At 45.9% G+C, this 19,300-nt stretch overlaps 1 protein-coding gene across 2 annotated transcripts in view; it reads right to left on the bottom strand.

Annotated features, from left to right (window-relative positions):
- LOC134341304 (inactive rhomboid protein 2-like) overlaps positions 1-19,300 on the bottom strand; it is a 103,440-nt gene that overhangs the window by 37,974 nt on the left and 46,166 nt on the right. The window contains exons 8-11 of one of the 2 annotated variants that reach the window (XM_063039181.1): positions 17,349-17,460; positions 8,240-8,314; positions 7,993-8,154; positions 2,074-2,177 (exon numbers count right to left, since the gene is read on the bottom strand). In XM_063039181.1, the coding sequence (XP_062895251.1) occupies positions 2,074-2,177; positions 7,993-8,154; positions 8,240-8,314; positions 17,349-17,460 (453 nt within the window). The remainder of the gene's footprint in view (positions 1-2,073; positions 2,178-7,992; positions 8,155-8,239; positions 8,315-17,348; positions 17,461-19,300) is intronic. The other variant, XM_063039182.1, reaches the window with a different exon arrangement.

Below are 19,300 nucleotides of genomic sequence, written 5' to 3'. Positions count from 1 at the left end.
TAGCAAACAACAGGAATTCTGCAGATGCTGGAAATTCAAGCAACACACATCAAAGTTGCTGGTGAACGCAGCAGGCCAGGCAGCATCTGTAGGAAGAGGTACAGTCAACGTTTCAGGCCGAGACCTTTCGTCAGGACTAACTGAAGGAAGAGTTAGTAAGAGATTTGAAAGTGGGAGGGGGAGGGGGAGATCCAAAATGATAGGAGAAGACGGGAGGGGGAGGGATGGAGCCAAGAGCTGTACAGGTGATTGGCAAAGGGGATATGAGAGGATCATGGGACAGGAGGTCCGGGGAGACAAATGGCTTAATTCTGCTCCTATATCTTATGGCCTAATAAAATAGACAATAGGAGCAGGAGTAGGCCATTCGGCTCTTCAAGGCAGCACCGTCACTCACTGTGATCATGGCTGATCATCCACAATCAGTACCTTGTTCCTGCCTTCTCCCCATATCCTTAAGAGCTCTATCTAACTCATTCTTGAAAGCATCCAGAGAATTGGCCTCCACTGCCATCTGAGGCAGAGCATTCCACAGATCCACTACTTTCTGAGTGAAAAACTGTGGCCTCTGGTTCTGGACTCCCCCAACATCAGAGAACATGTTTCCTGCCTCTAGTGTGTCCAATCCCTTAATAATCCTATATGTTTCAATCAGATCCCCTCTCATCCTTCTAAATTCCAGTGTATACAAGCCCAGTCGCTCCAATCTTTCAACATATGACAGTCCTGCCATCCCGGGAATTAACCTTGTGAACCTACGCTGCACTCCCTCAATAGCAAAAATGTCCTTCCTCAAATTTGGAGACCAAAATTGCACACAATACTCCAGGTGTGGTCTCACCAGGGCCCTGTACAACTGCAGAAGGACCTCTTTGTTCCTATTCTCAACGCTCCTTGTTATGAAGGCCAACATGCCATTAGCCTTCTTCACTGCCTGCTGTACCTATATGCTTACTTTCAGTGACTGATGAACAAGGACACCTAGATCTCGTTGTACTTCCCCTTTTCCGAACTTGATACCATTCAGATAGTAATCTGCTTTCCTGTTCTTGCCAAAGTGGATAACCTCACATTTATCCACATTAAACTGCATCTGTCATGCATCTGCCCATTCACCCAACCTGTCCAAGTCACCCTGCATTCTCATAACATCCTCCTCACACTTCACACTGCCATCCAGCTTTGGGTCATCTGCAAATTTGCTAATATTACTTATAATCCCTTCATCTAAATCATTAATGTATATAGAGGATAGGACAGTTGAAAAGCTAACTTACCACTAATGGCCTCGTGACTCCTATTTAACAAAAACTGAAGGAAGAAGTGCAGATCCAGATGTAAATGTCTGGAGATGTGGCTTAATGTACGTGTGTTGGGGAGCCAACAAGGGTAGCATTAAAGAGAGACACAGAGGGAGCATCAGGGTGGAGAAGAAGATGGGACAGTTACTGTGGGGTGATTGAGAAGTGGTGTGGAAGGGGTAACAGTGAAGGGGGTAATGAGAGAGTGTGGGATGAGGTTCAGCAAACAAGGCAGGCACTGAGTACTTGTCATTGGAAGAGTAGTGATGTTTTACTCAGATTCTCAATATCCCTGATAAAACCATACTTGGAGAGCAATAGTCTCTGGACCCAATGCTCCTGTGAGGGGATGGTTCTGTGAAGAGCAAGTGAGGAAGACTGGATGATTTGCTGGAAGAGAGAGTGAAAGGATCTCACTGAGGTGCACATTGATGGGATGGTGCTTGGGGTTTTCTCTTCATGCATCTAGGACTGGGCAAAGCCTCAGGATAACTGTTCAGGGTGAGGACATCTGTAATAACTGAGGGCTTGTGAATCTTCATAGCTCTCTTCCCAGACAGCCAAGGATACTTAGTGAGGCTTTGAAGATCAGGCAGGAAATTGTTCAAGGCCAGACTAGCCATGCCTTACTAAGAAGTTGTACATATATAATAAGCTGCTTGAATGCCTTACGTAGTTGGGTATCAGGCTGGTAGGAGATAGAGGTGGAGGGACTGAACCTGTGGAGAGTTGCTGCTCTCAGTTCCAACATCCTGATACAGGTTTCACTTGCCTTGGATCCTGATGACACACTGCCCCTGATGATCGCTTCCGATTAGTGAAGCCCAGGTTTGGAGCTTGGCTGCTTGGCCATTTTATAAAAGTGGCGAGTACTTTCTGTGTTTGAAAATAGAAAAGGTTAGTAACTGTTTATGATTGCACAGTACTACATTGGGGGTGAGTAATAAATTACCCACCAGCAGGGCTGAGTGCCAGATCTTCTCGGCATACTGTGGCAATACTGATCACTGAAGCCTGCATCACTACCAAGGAATTCAGACAGATTTCCAATGGACAAATGGAACTTTTTAATATGTTATCTACTGAGATTGGGTGAGATTAAAACTTGAGGTCATGGATTAAGGGTAAATGGTGAAATCCTCTCCAAGTCTATTCTATCGAAGCCTTTCAACTAGTAGGAGGGGCAGAGCAAGTGATGATGGTGCTGAACAGTGCCTCCTTTGCTTGTATCTTCAGAAGCAGCTCTATTTCTATCTTTGATATCTCTTTTTTACCTTTTCAAGGTTCTTTTGAAGATCCTGACCTGGAGTTATGCTCTGACTTCAGTCCTTTGCGGGAATGGGACCCCCTCTCAGGGCCCACGACCAACTGCTTTTTGATACCCCAGGGACATGGCCTAGAAGACTAGCACGCCTTCAGGGTGCCGGATTTTTGTGGCTCTGGAGATGGTGAACCCTGACTTAGGTGTGGCGGGAGAACACGGAACTTCGAGACCAGCAGATTAGCTCCCGTGGGCTGTATGTCCAGAGACCTGAGCTCTCTGGGTGCGGAGCTTGGAAAAATTGATGCAACAGACTTTTAACATCATAAATCAGCGAGTTGTTTGTTATGTCTCCCCTCTCGGTGTGAAATGGGGACACCTCTTTTTCCCTTATTAGGGAGAGAGAGAGCCTGTAGTATGTTCACCCAGTAATTTGACAACTAGTCTTTGGGTTACTGCAAGTTTATGTCTTTATAGACGCTTTGCTGCATGCTTGAGTGCTCGGTGGTGGGGTGCCATTGCTTTTTTGCGGGTGGTGGATGGGGTGTTGCTGCCTTGCTACTGCTTGTGCATGGGAGCGGGGAGCTGGGGGGGGGTTTGGCGTTCTAACATTTAATGGTCATTCATTCTTTGGGGCATTCCTCTGTTTTAGTGGATGTTTGTGAAGAAAAAGAATTTCAGAATGTATATTGTATACATTTCTCTGGCGTTAAATGTACCTATTGATCATGGCTTGCGGGGGATCTGGACCAGCTGGAAAAATGATACAGGGACAAGGGCGAAGTGTTGCACTTTGGTAGCACCAGTCAGGGTAGGTCTTACACAGTGAACGGTAGGGCACTGAGGAGTGTGTCAGAACCAAGTGCTCTGGGAATAAATGTCCATAATTCATCACAGGTAGATAAGGTTGTAAAGAAAGCTTTTGGCACATTGGCCTTCCTAAATCAAAGTATTGAGTACAGAAGATGGGATGTTATGTTGAAGTTGTATTAGGCATTGGTGAGGCCTAATTTGGAGCATTGTGTGAAGTTGTGGTCACCTACCTATAGGAAAGATGTTGGAAAAAGTACAGAGAAAATTTACAAAGATGTTGTTGTGTCTGGAGGACCTGGGTCATAAGGAAAGATTGAATAGGTTAGGACTTTATTCCAAAGAACATAGAAAATTGAGGCGATTTGAAAGAGGTATACAACATTATGAGAGGTGTAAAGAGGGAAAATGTAACCAGGCCTTTTCCACTGAGCCACACACAAAATGCTGGAGAAACTAAGCAGACCAGGCAGCCCGCTCAGTTCCTCCAGCATTTTGTATATGTTGCTCAGATTTCCGGCATCTGCAGATTTTCTCTTGTTTTTTTCCACTGAGATTGGGTGGAACTGCAACCAGAGGTCATAGGTTAAGGGTGAAAGGTTAAAAGTTTAAGGGGAACATGAGGGAGAAACTTCTTCACACAGAAGGTCATGAGAGTGTGGAATGAGCTGCCAGTGCAAGTGGTGCATATGAGCTTGATTTCAATGTTGGAGTGAAGTTTGAAAAAGGACAGTACATAGATGGTAGGGATATGGAGGACTCTGGTCCTGGTGCAGATCGATGGGAGTAGGCGGTTTAAATGGCTTTGGCGTGCACTAGATGAGATGAAGGGCCTGTGTCTGTGCTGTACTTCTCTGTGGCTCTATAACTTTACAGAGCTTGCATGGGAATTCGGCCCGAGAGCCAGGGGGTGGGGGGCATAGAGCTCACATGGGAATTCAGCACCAGGGGAGGGGAGGGGGGATTTAGCTGACATGGGAATTCAGGACAAGGAGAGGGGGGGATTTAGCTGACATAGGAATTCAGGACAAGGGGAGGGGGGATTTATCTCACATGGGAATTCAGCACGGGGAGGGTTTATCTCACATGGGAATTCAGGACAAGGGGAGGGGGGATTTAGCTGACATGGGAAATCAGCACAAGGGGAGGGGGGATTTAGCTCACATGGGAATTCAGGACAAGGAGAGGGGGGATTTAGCTGACATGGGAATTCAGGACAAGGGGAGGGGAGGGGGGATTTAGCTGACATGGGAATTCAGCACAAGGGGAGGGGGGATTTATCTCACATGGGAATTCAGGACAAGGAGAGGGGGGGATTTAGCTGACATGGGAATTCAGGACAAGGGGAGGGGGGATTTATCTCACATGGGAATTCAGCACGGGGAGGGTTTATCTCACATGGGAATTCAGGACAAGGGGAGGGGGGATTTAGCTGACATGGGAAATCAGCACAAGGGGAGGGGGGATTTATCTCACATGGGAATTCAGCACGGGGAGGGTTTATCTCACATGGGAATTCAGGACAAGGGGAGGGGGGATTTAGCTGACATGGGAAATCAGCACAAGGGGAGGGGGGATTTAGCTCACATGGGAATTCAGGACAAGGTGGGGGAGGGTCAGAGCACACATAAGTATTCAGCCTGGGGTGGGGGGGGCTGGAAGAGATAGTGCTCACATGGGAATTCAGCCCGGGGGGCCTTGAGCTTACATGGGAATTCAGGACATGGTGGCGGGGGGGGGGGGGTGCTAGAGCTCACATGGGAATTCAGGACAAAGGGATGGGAAATACAGCTCAGATGGGAACTCAGCCCAGGAGCTATTAGAATGAGTTTATTAGAATTCAGTTCGGGGGTCAGGGGAGAACAGAGCTCACATGAGATTTCAGCCCTGGGGGGAGGGGCTAGGTCTTGCATATGAATTCAGTACAAGTGGGTAGGGGTGAAACAGATCTCACAAGGTGGGGGGGATAGAGATGGGAATTCAGCCCCGTGGGAAGGGTGTAGAGATCATGTGGGAATTCACACTGGGGGTGTGGGGGTAGACAGGTGATACATAGGAATTCAGCATGTGGTGGGGGGGGTGGAACATCTCACATGGGAATTCAGGCAGGGGTGGGGGTGGGGGGGTTGGAAATAAATCTCACGTTGAAATTCAGCGTGGGGGGGAATAGAACACAATACGCGATACAGCACAGGAGGGGGGGAGAATAGAACACGATGGAAGATTCAACTTAGGGAGAGGGTGATAGGGCTCACATGGGAATTCAAGACAAGCAGGGTGTGATAGAGCTCAGATGGAACTCAGCCCGGAGGGACGAGGGGATAAGAGCTCACATGGGAATTCAGCTGGGGGAGGATAGAACACAATACACAATAGACAATAGGTGCAGGAGTAGGCCATTCGGCCCTTTGAGCCAGCCCCGCCATTCACTGTGATCATGGCTGATCATCCACAACCAGTACCCCATTCCTGCCTTCTCCCCATATCCCTTCACTCCACTATCTTTAACAGCTCTATCTAACTCTTTCTTGAAAGAATCCAGAGAATTGGCCTCCACTGCCTTCTGAGACAGAGCATTCCACAGATCCACAACTCTCTGTGTGAAATAGTTTTTCCTCAACTCTGTTCTAAATAGTCTACCCCTTATTCTTAAACTGTGGCCTCTGGATCTGGACTCCCCCAACATCGGGAACATGTTTCATGACTCTAGTGTGTCCAATCCCTTAATAATCTTATATGCTTCAATCAGATCCACTCTCATCCTTCTAAATTCCAGTGTATACAAGCCCAGTCGCTCCAATCTTTCAACATATGACATTCCCACCATCCCTGGAATTAACCCAGTGAACCTACGCTGCACTCCCTCAATAGCAAGAATGTCCTTCCTCAAATTTGGAGAGCAAAACTACACAATACTCCAGGTGGGGTCTCATCAGGGCCTTGTATAACTGCAGAAGGACCTCTTTGCTCCTATATTCAACTCCCCTAGTTATGGGGATGGTATAATGGGGGATTCAGCACACAAACGTCATTCAGCCCATCTGTTTTCACTCAGATTTCTGCCCCAAATCCCTCTTCCACCCTTTTTCAACTGGTAGCATTTTCTGCTACTCGCTCTCCCACGGACCTGTGCAGACTACCAGAAATACTGGTACACTTCTGGCCTGTGGGGGCGAGTTCCACAACCTCATTGCTCTCTGCACAAGGTTTTTTCTGAACTCAGAATCCCCTCCAGTGTCTTTCCCACCACTGATGTTTGCATCTGATAATACACTTTGTTTTCCCTTTAATAAGAAAAACATGGAAACCAGATGAAATACTGAAAGTGTAATCAAACCAATAATCCAAGTTCAGCATACGTTACCCACTTTTTAGTTCAATCCCTGTAATAATAACCACAAATTCCTGGTTTACTTGTTACTGCCTCGCTAACCTGTGGTGGAAATTCCAGTGCTTTGGGTGCACTGTTCTCCAAGAAAGGTTGGGGGTGTTGTGGATAGTGTGGAGGGCTGTCAGAGGTTACAGCGGGTCATTGATAGGATGCAAAACTGGGCTGAGAAGTGGCAGGTGGAGTTCAACCCAGATAAGTGTGAGATGGTTCATTTTGGTAGGCCAAATATGATGGTAGAATATAATATTAATGGTAAGACTCTTGGCAGTGTGGAGGATCAGAGGGATCTTGGGGTCCGAGTCCACAGGACACTCAAAGCTGCTACGCAGGTTGACTCTGGTTAGGAAGGCATATGGTGCATTGGCCTTCTTCAACCATGGGATTGAGTTTATGAGCCGAGAGGTAATGTTGCAGCTATATAGGACCCTGGTCAGACCCCACTTGGAGTACTGTGCTCAGTTCTGGTCGCCTCACTACAGGAAGGATGTGGAAACCATAGAAAGGGTGCAGAGGAGATTTACAAGGATGTTGCCTGGATTGGGGAGCCTGCCTTATGAGAATAGGTTTAGTGAACTCGGTCTTTTCTCCTCGGAGCGACGGAGGATGAGAGGTGACCTGATGATGAGAGGCATTGATCGTGTGGATAGTCAGAGGCCTTTTCCCAGGGCTGAAACGGTTAGCACAAGAGGACACAGTTTTAAGGTGCTGGGGAGTAGGTACAGAGGAGATGTCAGGGATAAGTTTTTTTTTATGCAGACTGGTGAGTGTGTGGAATGAGTTGCCGGCGACAGTGGTGGAGGCGGATACGATAGGGTCTTTTAAGAGACTCCTGGACAGGTACATGGAGCTTAGAAAAATAGAGGGCTATGGGTAAGCCTAGGTAATTTCTAAGGTTAGGACATGTCCGGCATAGCTTTGTGGGCCAAAGGGTCTGTATTGTGCTGTAGGTTTTCTATATTCTACGTTCTATCTCTTTGTTCCTCTCTAGAGGTTAAATTCCTCTAGAAATCTGTCGCCATTTCCTCCTGATAACTCCTCTCCTTGATCCGTCAGTTTAGAAATGTTAGAAATGTTTTGATTCGATGGAGAGAAAAAGCATTTGTCTCGATAGTGAGGAAATGAGATACATGTACTTGCAGGAATCAGATTGACCTCCAGTGGTTTGGTCCAAGGAGTCAGAATGAAGAGTGAAACACACGAGTGGTGTGAGTGCAGTTGTTCATACTTACCGAACAATCCTCCTTCAATGTCTGCACACATCCAGAATTGTCATTCTGAACACAGCAGCCTGACCTCCTCTCCTGATCTCTTGCCTTCTCGGTGAGCTTTGCGATCGATTGGTCCTTCCGTAAACAAGGAGAAAACTTTGCTCCAAGGTGGATGAGAGCATCCTGCAAACAGTGAAAGCACTAAGCATCTGTATGTCTGTGCACAAAGTCTCTGCATCTCCACCTGATCTCTGAGCAAAGGACTCACCGAACGAGGCCCAATCCAGAAGTTCTCCTGCTGCACATCCTCCACACTTTCATAGATCCCTTTCTTCCTCAGCACCTGAGAAACAGGTCTCATTCAAAATTCTGAGCACCATTCCTTTTCCACCTGTCAAGTTTGCTGATGTCCACTTTACAGGGAAGTGTTATTTTGGAGTGATCTTATGAAAGAAGTCAACAGGAAGCAGGAAAGTACAGGCCAGTCTATAACTGTAAAACCATAAACATAGCTGTGTCTGCTGTGCCATTCCATCAAGGCTGATTTACTATCCCTCTCAACCCCGTTCTCCTGCCTTCTCCTCGTAACCTTTGACATTGTAACCGTTGTCGTGGTGGGAGATTTTAATTTCTCAAATATCGATTGGCATATCCCTGGAGCAAGGGGTTTAGATGGGGTGGAGTTTGTTAGGTGTGTTCAGGAAGCTTTCCTGACACACTATGTAGACAAGCCTACAAGAGGAGTGGCTGTACTTGATCTGGTATTGGGAAATGAACCTGGTCAGGTGTCAGATTTCTCAGAGGGAGAGCATTTTGGAGAGAGTGATCACAATTCTATCCCCTTTACCATAGCATTGGAGAAGGATAGGAACAGACAAGTTAGGAAAGTGTTTAATTGGAGTAAGGGAAAATATGAGACAAGAACTTGGAAGCATAAAGTGGGAACAGATGTTCTCAGGGAAATGTACGTAAGAAATGTGGCAAATGTTCAGGGGATATTTGTGTGGAGTTCTGCATAGGTACGTTCCAATGAGACAGGGAAAGGATGGCAGGGTACAAGAACCATGGTGTACAAAGGCTGTTGTAAATCTAGTTAAGAAGAAAAGAAGAGCTTACGAAAGGTTCAAAAAGCTAAGTAATGATTGAGATCTAGAAGATTATAAGGCTAGCAGGAAGGAGCTTAAAAATGAAATTAGGAAAGCAAGAAGGGGCCATAAGAAGGCCTTGGTGGACAGGATTAAGGAAAAATCCCAAGGCATTCTACAAGTATGTGAAGAGCAAGAGGATAAAACGTGAGAGAATAGGACCAAACAAGTGTGACAGTGGAAAAGTGTGTATGGAACTGGAGGAGATAGCAGAGGTACATAATGAGTACTTTGCTTCAGTATTCACTACGGAAAAGGATCTTTGAGATTGTAGAGATGACTTACAGCAGACTGAAAAGCTTGAGTGTGTAGATATCAAGAAAGATGATATGCTAGGGCTTTTGGAAAGCATAAAGTTGGATAAGTCACCTGGATCGGACTAAATGTACCCCAGGCTACTGTGGGAGGAAAGGGAGGAGATTGCTGTGCCTCTGGCAATGATCTTTCCATCATCAATGGGGACAGGAGAGGTTCTGGAGGATTGGAAGGTTGCAGATGTTGTTCCATTGTTCAAGAAAGGGAATAGAGATAACCCAGGAAATTATAGACCAGTGAGTCATACTTCAGTGGTTGGCAAGTTGATGGAGAAGATCCTGAGAGGCAGGATTTATGGACATTTGGAGAGAACATTAGGAATAGTCAGCATGGCTTTGTCAAAGGCAGGTCGTGCCTTATGAGCCTGATTGAATTTTTTGAGGATGTGACTAAACCCATTGATGAAGGTAGAGCAGTAGATTTAGTGTATATGGGTTTCAGCAAGGCATTTGACAAGGTACCGCATGCCAGGCTTCTGGAGAAAGTAAGGAGGCATGGGATCCAAGGGGACATTGCTTTGTGGATCTGGAACTGGCTTGCCTACAGAAGGCAAAGAGTGGTTATAGATGGGTCACATTCTGCATGGAGGTCGGTGACCAGTGGTATGCCTCAGATATGTTCTGGGACCCCTGCTCTTCGTGATTTTTATAAATGACCTTGATGAGGTAGTAGAGGGATGGGTTACTAAATTTGCTGATGACACAAAGGTTGGAGGTGTTGTGGATAGTGTGGAGGACTGTCAGAGGTTACAGCAGGACATTGATAGGGTGCAAAACTGGGCTGAGAAGAGGCAGATGGAGTTCAACCCAGACAAGTGTGAGGTGGTTCACTTTGGTAGGTCAAATATGCTGACAGAATATAGTATTAATGTAAAACTCTTGGCAGTGTGGAGGATCAGAGGGATCTTGGGGTCCGTGTCCACAAAACACTCAAAGCTGCTATGCAGGTTGACTCTGTGGTTAAGAAGGCATACGGTGCATTGGCCTTCATCAACTGTGGGATTGAGTTTAGGAGCTGAGAGGTAATGTTGCAGCTATATAGGACCCTGGTCAGAGCCCACTTGGAGTACTGTGCTCAGTTCTGGTCACCTCACCACAGGAAGGATGTGGAAACTATAGAAAGGGTGCAGAGGAGATTTACAAGGATGTTGCCTGGATTGGGGAGCATGCCTTATGAGAATAGGTTGAGTGAACTCAGCCTCTTTTCCTTGCAGCGATGGAGGATGAGAGGTGACCTGATAGAGGTGTACAAGATGATGAGAGGCATTAATCATGTGGATAGTTAGAGGCTTTTTCCCAGGGCTGAAATGGCTAGCATGAGAAGGCACAGTTTTAAGGTGCTTGGAAGTAGGTACAGAGGAGGTGTCAGAGGTAAGTTTTTTTTATGCAGATAATGGTGAGTGCGTGGAATGGCTGCCGGTGACGGTGGTGGAGGTGGATACAATAGGGTCTTTTAAGAGACTCCTCGATAGGTACGTTGAGCTTAGAAGAATAGAGGGCTAGGTAATTTCTAAAGTAAGGACATGTTCGGCACAGCATTGTGGGCCGAAGGGCCTGTATTGTGCTGTAGGTTTTCTCTGTTTCTATAACATTCTGATTAATCAAGAAACTATCAAACTTTAAATTTACTCAAAGACTTGTCCTCCAAGCCATCAGTGGCAATGAATTCTACAAATTCACCACCCTCTGTCTCAGTATAAACTCCAACATGGGAAAATGTTAACATCCACTAGAGGCATTGTAGAAAGCACTTAGAAAAATCAAGGACATTATGCAAAGTCAATGCAACTTTTCAAAGCAAAATTGTGCTTGACCAATTTCTAGAGCTCTTTGGAGAAATAACATGTCGTGGATAAAGGAGATCTGCTGGATATACTGTAGTTAGATTTCAGAAGGACTTTTTATGAGTTACCAAAGGCTACTGTCGAAAATAACAGTGTAGGAGAGAACATATTGGCACATTCGGAATACCAGCAGGCTAACATGAAATGGAAAGTGGGAAAGGTGCAAGTGAACAGTAAATATCAACAGGAGCAATCAGTGGAAGTAAAACCCCAGCAGGGGCCGCCGCAGGGGAACGGTGAACACCGGCAGAGGCAGCCGGAGGGGAACGGTGAACACCGGCAGAGGCTGCTGGAGGGGAACGGTGAACACCGGCAGAGGCTGCTGGAGTGGAACGGTGAACACTAGCATGAGCATTTGGAGGGATATGATAAACATCAGGAGAAACTGGAGAGGAACGGTAACACCAGCAGAGGCTGCTGGAGGGTGACAGTGACCAACAGGAGCTGCTGGAGGGTGACAGTGACAGTGATCAACAGGAGCTGCTGGAGGGGAACAGTAAACACCAGCAGGTACTGCTGGAGGGGAACGGTGAACACCAGGAGCAAATGGAAGGGAACCATAAGACCATCAGACAAGAGAAGAATTAGGCCATTTGGCCCATCGTCTGCTCCACCATTCAATCATAACTGATGATTATTCCCCCCTTCTCCTCAGCCCCACTCCCCAGCCCCTTAAATACACCCAACGTCCTGGCCTCCACAGCTGCATGTGGTAAAAAAAAAACTCCACTAATTCACCATCCTCTGCCTGCAAATTTACCTTTAAGGTGTTCTGCGCAAGGACTCCCAAGTCCTTTTGCAACTTAGATTTTTGGATTTCTTCCATTTAAAAAATAGTCTGCACATTTATTTCTACTACCAAAGTGCATGACCATGCATTTTCCAGCATAGTATTTCATTTGCCAATTTCTTGCCCATTCTCCTAATCTGTCCAAGCCCTTCTGCATCCTACCTGTTTCCTCAACACTACCTGCCCCTCCACCAATCTTTGTATCATCTGCAAACTTAGCAACAAAGTCATCTATTCCATCATCTAAATCATTGATATACAGCATAAAAAGAAGCGGTCCCAACACCGACTCCTGCAGAACACCACTAGTCACTGGCAGGCAACCAGAAAAGGATCGTTTTATTCCCACTTCTACTAATCAGCCAATGCTCTAACCATGTTAGTAACATTGCGGTAATACCATGGGCCCTTAACTTGGTAAGCAGCCTCATGTGTGGCACCTTGTCAAAGGCCTTCTGAGAGTCCAAATATACAACATCCACTGCATACCCTTTATCTTTCCTACTTGTAATCTCCTCAAAGAATTCTAACAAGTTCATCCGGCAAGATTTTCCCTTAAGGAAACCATGCAGACTCTGTCCTATCTTGTCCCGTGTCACCAAGTTTTCCATAACTTCATCCTTAACAATAGACTCCAACATCTTCCCAACCACTGAGGTCAGGCTAACTGGTCTATAATTTCCTTTCTGCTACTTTCCTGCTTTCTCAGAGTGGAGTGACATCTGCAATTTTCCAGTCCTCTGGCACCATGCCAGAGTCCAGTGATTTTTGAAAGATAATTATTAATGCCTCCACAATCTCTAACACAACCTCTTTCAGAATCCTAGGGTGCAGTTCATAAGGGTACTTATGTACCCTTAGATCTTTCAGCATATTGAGCACCTTCTCCCTTGTAATAGTAGCTGCATTCACTTCTCTTCCCTCACACCCTTCAACATCTGACACACGGCTAGTGTCTTCCACAGTGAAGACTGATGCAAAATACTCATTTAGTTCATCTGCCATCTCCTTGTCCCCTGTTATTATTTCTCTGGCCTCATTTTCTAGTGATCCTGTATCCACTCTTATCTCTCTTATTTTCTTCTTACATACTTGAAAATGTTTTTACTATCCACTTTAATATTGCTTGCTAGCTTGTCTTCATACTTCATCTTTTGCCTCCTAATGATTCTTTTAGTTGCTCTCTGTAGGATCCCAATCCTAAGTATTCCCAGGAATTCTTGTGTTGTCGTATGCCCTTTCTTTTGCTTTTATATTAGCATTGACTTCCGTTGTCAGCAACGGTTGAACTATTTTGCCATTTGAGTATGTCTTTGTTTTTGGAATACATCTATCTTGCACCTTCCTCATTTTTCCCAGAAACACACACCATTGCTGCTCTGCTGACATCCCTGCCAGCAGCTCCTTCCAATTTACTTCGGCTAACTCCTCTCTCAAACCACTGTAATTTCCCTTACTCCACTGAAATACTGCTTCATCAGACTTCTCCCTATCAAATTTCAAGTTGAACTCAGTGATCACTGCCTCCCAAGGGTTCTTTTAACTTAAGCCCCCTAATTGCCTCCAGTTCATTACATAACACCAAATCCAGTATAGTCGATCCCCTAGAAGGCTCAACGACAAACTGCTCTAGTAGGCATTCAACAAACCTTCTCTCTTGTGATCCATTTTCAAACTGATTTTCCTAATTGACCTACATGTTGAAATCTCCCATGACTACAATAACATTGCCCTTTTGACACTCCTTTTCTATTTCCTGTTGTAATTTGTGATCAATATCACAGCTACTGTTGGGAGGCCTGCATGTAACTGCCTTCAGGGTTCTTTTACCCCTTGCAAGCTCTTAACTCGACCCATAAGGATTCAACATCTTCCGATCTTATGTTCTATTTTTCAACTGATTTGATGCCATTCTTTACCAGCAGAGCTAAAGCACCTCCTCTGCCTACCTTCATATCCCTCCAATACAACTTTGGCATTCAGCTCCCAACTACAACCATCCTTCAGCCATGATTCACTGATGGCCACGACATACCTGACAATTTGTAATAGTTCAACTAGATCATCCACCAGGACCTGACGAGATGTACCCTATGCTATTGTGGGAGGCGAGGGAGGAGATTGCTGAGCCTCTGGCAATGATCTTTCCATCATCAATGGGGATGGGAGAGGTTCCAGAGGACTGGAGGGTTGCAGATGTTGTTCCCTTATTCAAGAAAGGGAGTAGGGAGAGCCTAGGAAATTATAGACCAGTGAGTCTTAGTTCAGTGGTTGGTAAGATGATGGAGAAGATCCTGTGAGGCAGGATTTATGAACATTTGGACAGGTATATTATGATCAGGAATAGTCAGCATGGCTTTGTGAAAGGCAGGTCGTGCCTTACGAGCCTGATTGAATTTTTTGAGGAAGTGACTAAACATATTGATGAAGGTAAAGCAGTAGATGTAGTGTATATGGATTTCAACAAGGCATTTGATAAGGTACCCCATGCAAGGCTTATTGAGAAAGTAAGGAGGCATGGAATCCAAGGGGACCTCGCTTTGTTGATCCAGAATTGGCTTGCCCACAGAAGGCAAAGAGTGATTGTAGACAGGTCATATTCTGCATGGAGATCAGTCATCAGTGGTGTGCCTCAGGGATCTGTTCTAGAAACATAGAAAATAGGTGCAGGAGTAGGCCATTCGGCCCTTCGAGCCTGCACTGCCATTGAGTATGATCATGGCTAATCGTCCAACTCAGAACCCTGCACCAGCCTTCCCTCCATACCCCCTGATCCCTTTAGCCACAAGGGCCATATCTAGCTCCCTCTTAAATATAGCCAATGAACTGGCCTCAACTGTTTCCTGTAGCAGAGAATTCCACAGATTCACCACTCTCTGTGTGAAGAAGTTTTTCCTAATCTCGGTCCTAAAAGGCTTCCCCTTTATCCTCAAACTGTGACCCCTTGTTCTGGACTTCTCCAACGTCGGGAAAAATCTTCCTGCATCTAGCCTATCCAATCCCTTTAGGATTTTATACATTTCAATAAGATGCCCCCTCAATCTTCTAAATTCCAACGAGTATAAGCCTAGTTGATCCAGTCTTTCATCATATGAAAATCCTGCCATCCCAGGAATCAATCTGGTGAATCTTCTTCGTACTCCCTCTATGGCAAGGATGTCTTTCCTCAGATTCTGGGACCCCTTCTCTTCTTGACTTTTATAAATGACCTGGATGAGGAAGTGGAGGGATGGGTTAGTAACCTTGCTGATGACACAAAGGTTGAGGGTGTTGTCGATAGTGTGGAGAGCTGTCAGAGGTTACAACAGGACATTGGTAGGATGCAAAACAGGGCTGAGAAGTGGCAGATGGAGTTCAACACAGATAAGTGTGAGGTGGTTCATTTTGGTAGGTCAAATATGATGGCAGAATATAGTATTAATGGTAAGACTCTTGGCAGTGTGGAGGATCAGAGGGATCTTGGGGTCCGAGTCCATAGGACACTCAAAGCTGCTGTGCAGGTTGACTCTGTGGCTAAGAAGGCATACGGTGCATTGGCCTTCATCAATCGTGGGATTGAGTTTAAGAGCCGGGAGGTAATGTTGCAGCTATATAGGACCCTGGTCAGAGCCCACTTGGAGTACTGTGCTCAGTTCTGGTCACCTCACTACAGGAAGGATGTGGAAACTATAGAAAGGGTGCAGAGGAGATTTACAAGGATGTTGCCTGGATCGGGGAGCATGCCTTATGAGAATAGGTCGAGTGAACTTGGCCTTTTCTGCTTGGAGCGATGGAAAATGAAAGGTGACTTGATAGAGGTGTATAAGATGATGAGAGGCATTGATTGTGTGGATAGTCAGAGGCTTTTTCCCAGGGCTGAAATGGCTAACACGAGAGGGCACAGGTTTGAGGTGCTTGGAAGTAGATACAGAGGAGATGTCAGGGGCAAGTTTTTTTTATGCAGACAGTGGTGAGTGTGTGGAATGGGCTGCCGGTGACGGTGGTGGAGGCGGATACAATAAGGTCTTTTAAGAGATTCCTGGATAGGTACATGGAGCTTAGAAAAATAGAGAGCTATGGACAACCCTCTGTAACTTCTAAAGTAAGTACATGTTCGGCACAGCATTGTGGGCTGAAGGGCCTGTATTGTGCTGTAGGTTTTCTATGTTTCTACTTTTCTGATACTCCATGCATTGAATATAACACTTTGAGTCCTGTATTTGCTACCCTTTTTGATTCTGCATCTCTAATACACTGATACTCACCTTGCTGGTTGCAATTATGTCCTATCATCTGTCTGCTTTTCCTGACAGTCTGACTGCACGCTATCTTTGCTTTGTTACCATCCGTCCTATCCTGAGACCCTTCAATCTGGTTCCCACCCCTCTGCCAAATTAGTTTAACTCTCCCCAACAGCTCTAACAAACCTTCCCGCGAGAATATTGGATGCCCTCAGGTTCAGGTACAACCGTCACTTTTGTGCAGGTCATACCTCCTCCAGAAGAGATCCCAATGATCCAAGAACCTGAAGCCCTGCCCCCTGTACCAGCTTCTCAGCCTCGCATTAATTTAGCAAATCATCCTGTTTCTACCTTCACTGACGTGTGGCACAGGCAACAATGCAGAAATTACTACCCTGGAAGTCCTGCTCCTCCACTTTCTGCCTAGCTCAGCACCTTTTTACATTTCCTTCCTCTATCACAGGTACCAATATGTACCAAGACATCTGGCTGCTCACCCTCCCTCCCCAGAATGTTGTGGACCCTGGCACTTGGGAGATAACATACCATTCAGGTGTCCCATTCATATCCACCGAATCTGCTGTCTGTTCCTCTGACTATCAAGTCCCCTATCACTACCGCTCCCCTCTTCACCCTCTTTCCCTTCTGCACCACGGACCCACGCTCAGTGCCGGTAACCTGGTCTCCGTGGCATTCCCCTGGGAGGTCATCCCTCACAACAGTATCCAAAACGATATACTTATTATTCAAGGGAATGGCCAGGAGGTGCTCTGCACTAACTGCCTTTTCACATTTCCATTCCTCCTGACAGTCACCCAGCTACACCAGCAGGGGCTGCGCGAGGTGGATGGTAAACACCAGCAGGGCCGGAAGGGAATGGTGAATACCAGCGTGACTAACTAGACTGGTATGGTGAACACCAGCAGGTGCTGGAGGGAAACAGTAAATATGAGCAGAGGCTGCTGGAGATGAATGGTGGACACCAGCAGAAGTTGGTGGAGAGGAGTAGAGAACATCAGCAGGAAGTGGTGGGATTTTCTGCTGGAAGTACCAAACATACTTACCAACTGTGTTTTTACACGCTGGGCAAATCCCACTGGTGCGATGCCATAAATACAGATCGCTAGCACAGTCACCACGATGTGAACAGAGGTGATCCAATAGGTAAAGTATGGCCTGGAGAATAAACAACTGTTAAATGGATAAGGGACCCCAGTGACGGGGTGTGGGGGCTACAAACCGGAACAAGAACAGAGGAAAGAAAAGATAGTGAGGCTGAGAACGGGTGGACGAGAGATTGTAGCGCAGGGAGAGGGAGTAGGCACCTGTGTGAGGGGGGGTGAGGGGAACGGAGTGAAGCGTAAGGGGGGATGGACGGACAGACAGAGTACTCTACTGTTCATGTGGAGGTGAAGGGTCAGTGAGGAGTGGAGTATCATTTACATACATCGAACTTTGACCGGGGCCAAACCAGACTGTAAATTTGGAGAGGACTTCAATCAGATCCATAGAAACCATAGAAAACCATAGAAACTACAGCACAGAAACAGGCCTTTTGGCCCTTCTTGGCCGTGTCGAACCATTTTCTGCCTAGTCCCACTGACCTGCACATGGACCATATCCCTCCATACACCTCCCATCCATGTATCTGTCCAATTTATTCTTAAATGGTAAAAAAGAACCCACATTTACCACCTCATCTGGCAGCTCATTCCATACTCCCACCACTCTCTGTGTGAAGAAGCCCCCACTAATGTTCCCTTTAAACTTTTCCCCCCTCACCCTTAACCCATGTCCTCTGGTTTTTTTCTCCCCTTGCCTCAGTGGAAAAAGCCTGCTTGTATTCACTCTATCTATACCCATCATAATTTTATATACCTCTATCAAATCTCCCCTCATTTTTCTACGCTCCAGGGAATAAAGTCCTAACCTATTCAACCTTTCTCTGTAACTGAGTTTCTCAAGTCCTGGCAACATCCTTGTAAACCTTCTCTGCACTCTTTCAACCTTATTTATATCCTTCCTGTAATTTGGTGACCAAAACTGAACACAATACTCCAGATTCGGCCTCACCAATGCCTTATACAACCTCATCATAACATTCCGGCTCTTATACTCAATTCTTAGATTAATAAAGTCCAATGTACCAAAAGCTCTCTTTACGACCCTATCTACCTGTGACGACACTTTTAGGGAATTTTGTATCTGTATTCCCAGATCCCTCTGTTCCACTGCACTCCTCAGTGCCTTACCATTAACCCTGTATGTTCTACCTTGGTTTGTCCTTCCAACGTGCAATACCTCACACTTGTCTGTATTAAACACCATCTGCCATTTTTCAGCCCATTTTTCCAGCTGGTCCAAGTCCCTCTGCAGGCTTTGAAAACCTTCCTCACTGTCTACTACACCTCCAATCTTTGTATCATCAGCAAATTTGCTGATCCAATTTACCACATTATCATCCAGATCATTGATATAGATGACAAATAACAATGGACCCAGCACTGATCCCTGTGGCACACCACTAGTCACAGGCCTCCACTCGGAGAAGCAATTCTCTACTACCACTCTTTGGCTTCTTCCATTGAACCAATGTCTAATCCAATTGACCACCTCTCCATGTATACCTAGCGACTGAATTTTCCTAACTAACCTCCCATGCGGGACCTTGTCAAAGGCCTTACTGAAGTCCATGTAGACAATATCCACTACCTTCCCTTCATCCACTTTCCTGGTAACCTCCTCGAAAAACTCCAATAGATTGGTCAAACATGACCTACCATGCACAAAGCCGTGTTGACTCTCCCTAATAAGTCCCTGTCTATCCAAATGCTTGTAGATTCTGTCTCTTAGTACTCCCTCCAATAACTTACCTACTACCGACGTTAAACTTACCGGCCTATAATTTCCTGGATTACTTTTCAATCCTTTTTTAAACAACGGAACAACATGAGCCACTCTCCAATCCTCCGGCACCTCACCCGTAGACAGCGACATTTTAAATATTTCTGCCAGG

This window comes from Mobula hypostoma (genome assembly GCF_963921235.1).
Source record: "Mobula hypostoma chromosome 22 unlocalized genomic scaffold, sMobHyp1.1 SUPER_22_unloc_1, whole genome shotgun sequence".
NCBI lineage: Eukaryota > Metazoa > Chordata > Chondrichthyes > Myliobatiformes > Myliobatidae > Mobula > Mobula hypostoma.
Note: the sequence above shows the minus strand (reverse complement) of the source record. Positions and strands in the feature narration are given on the sequence as shown.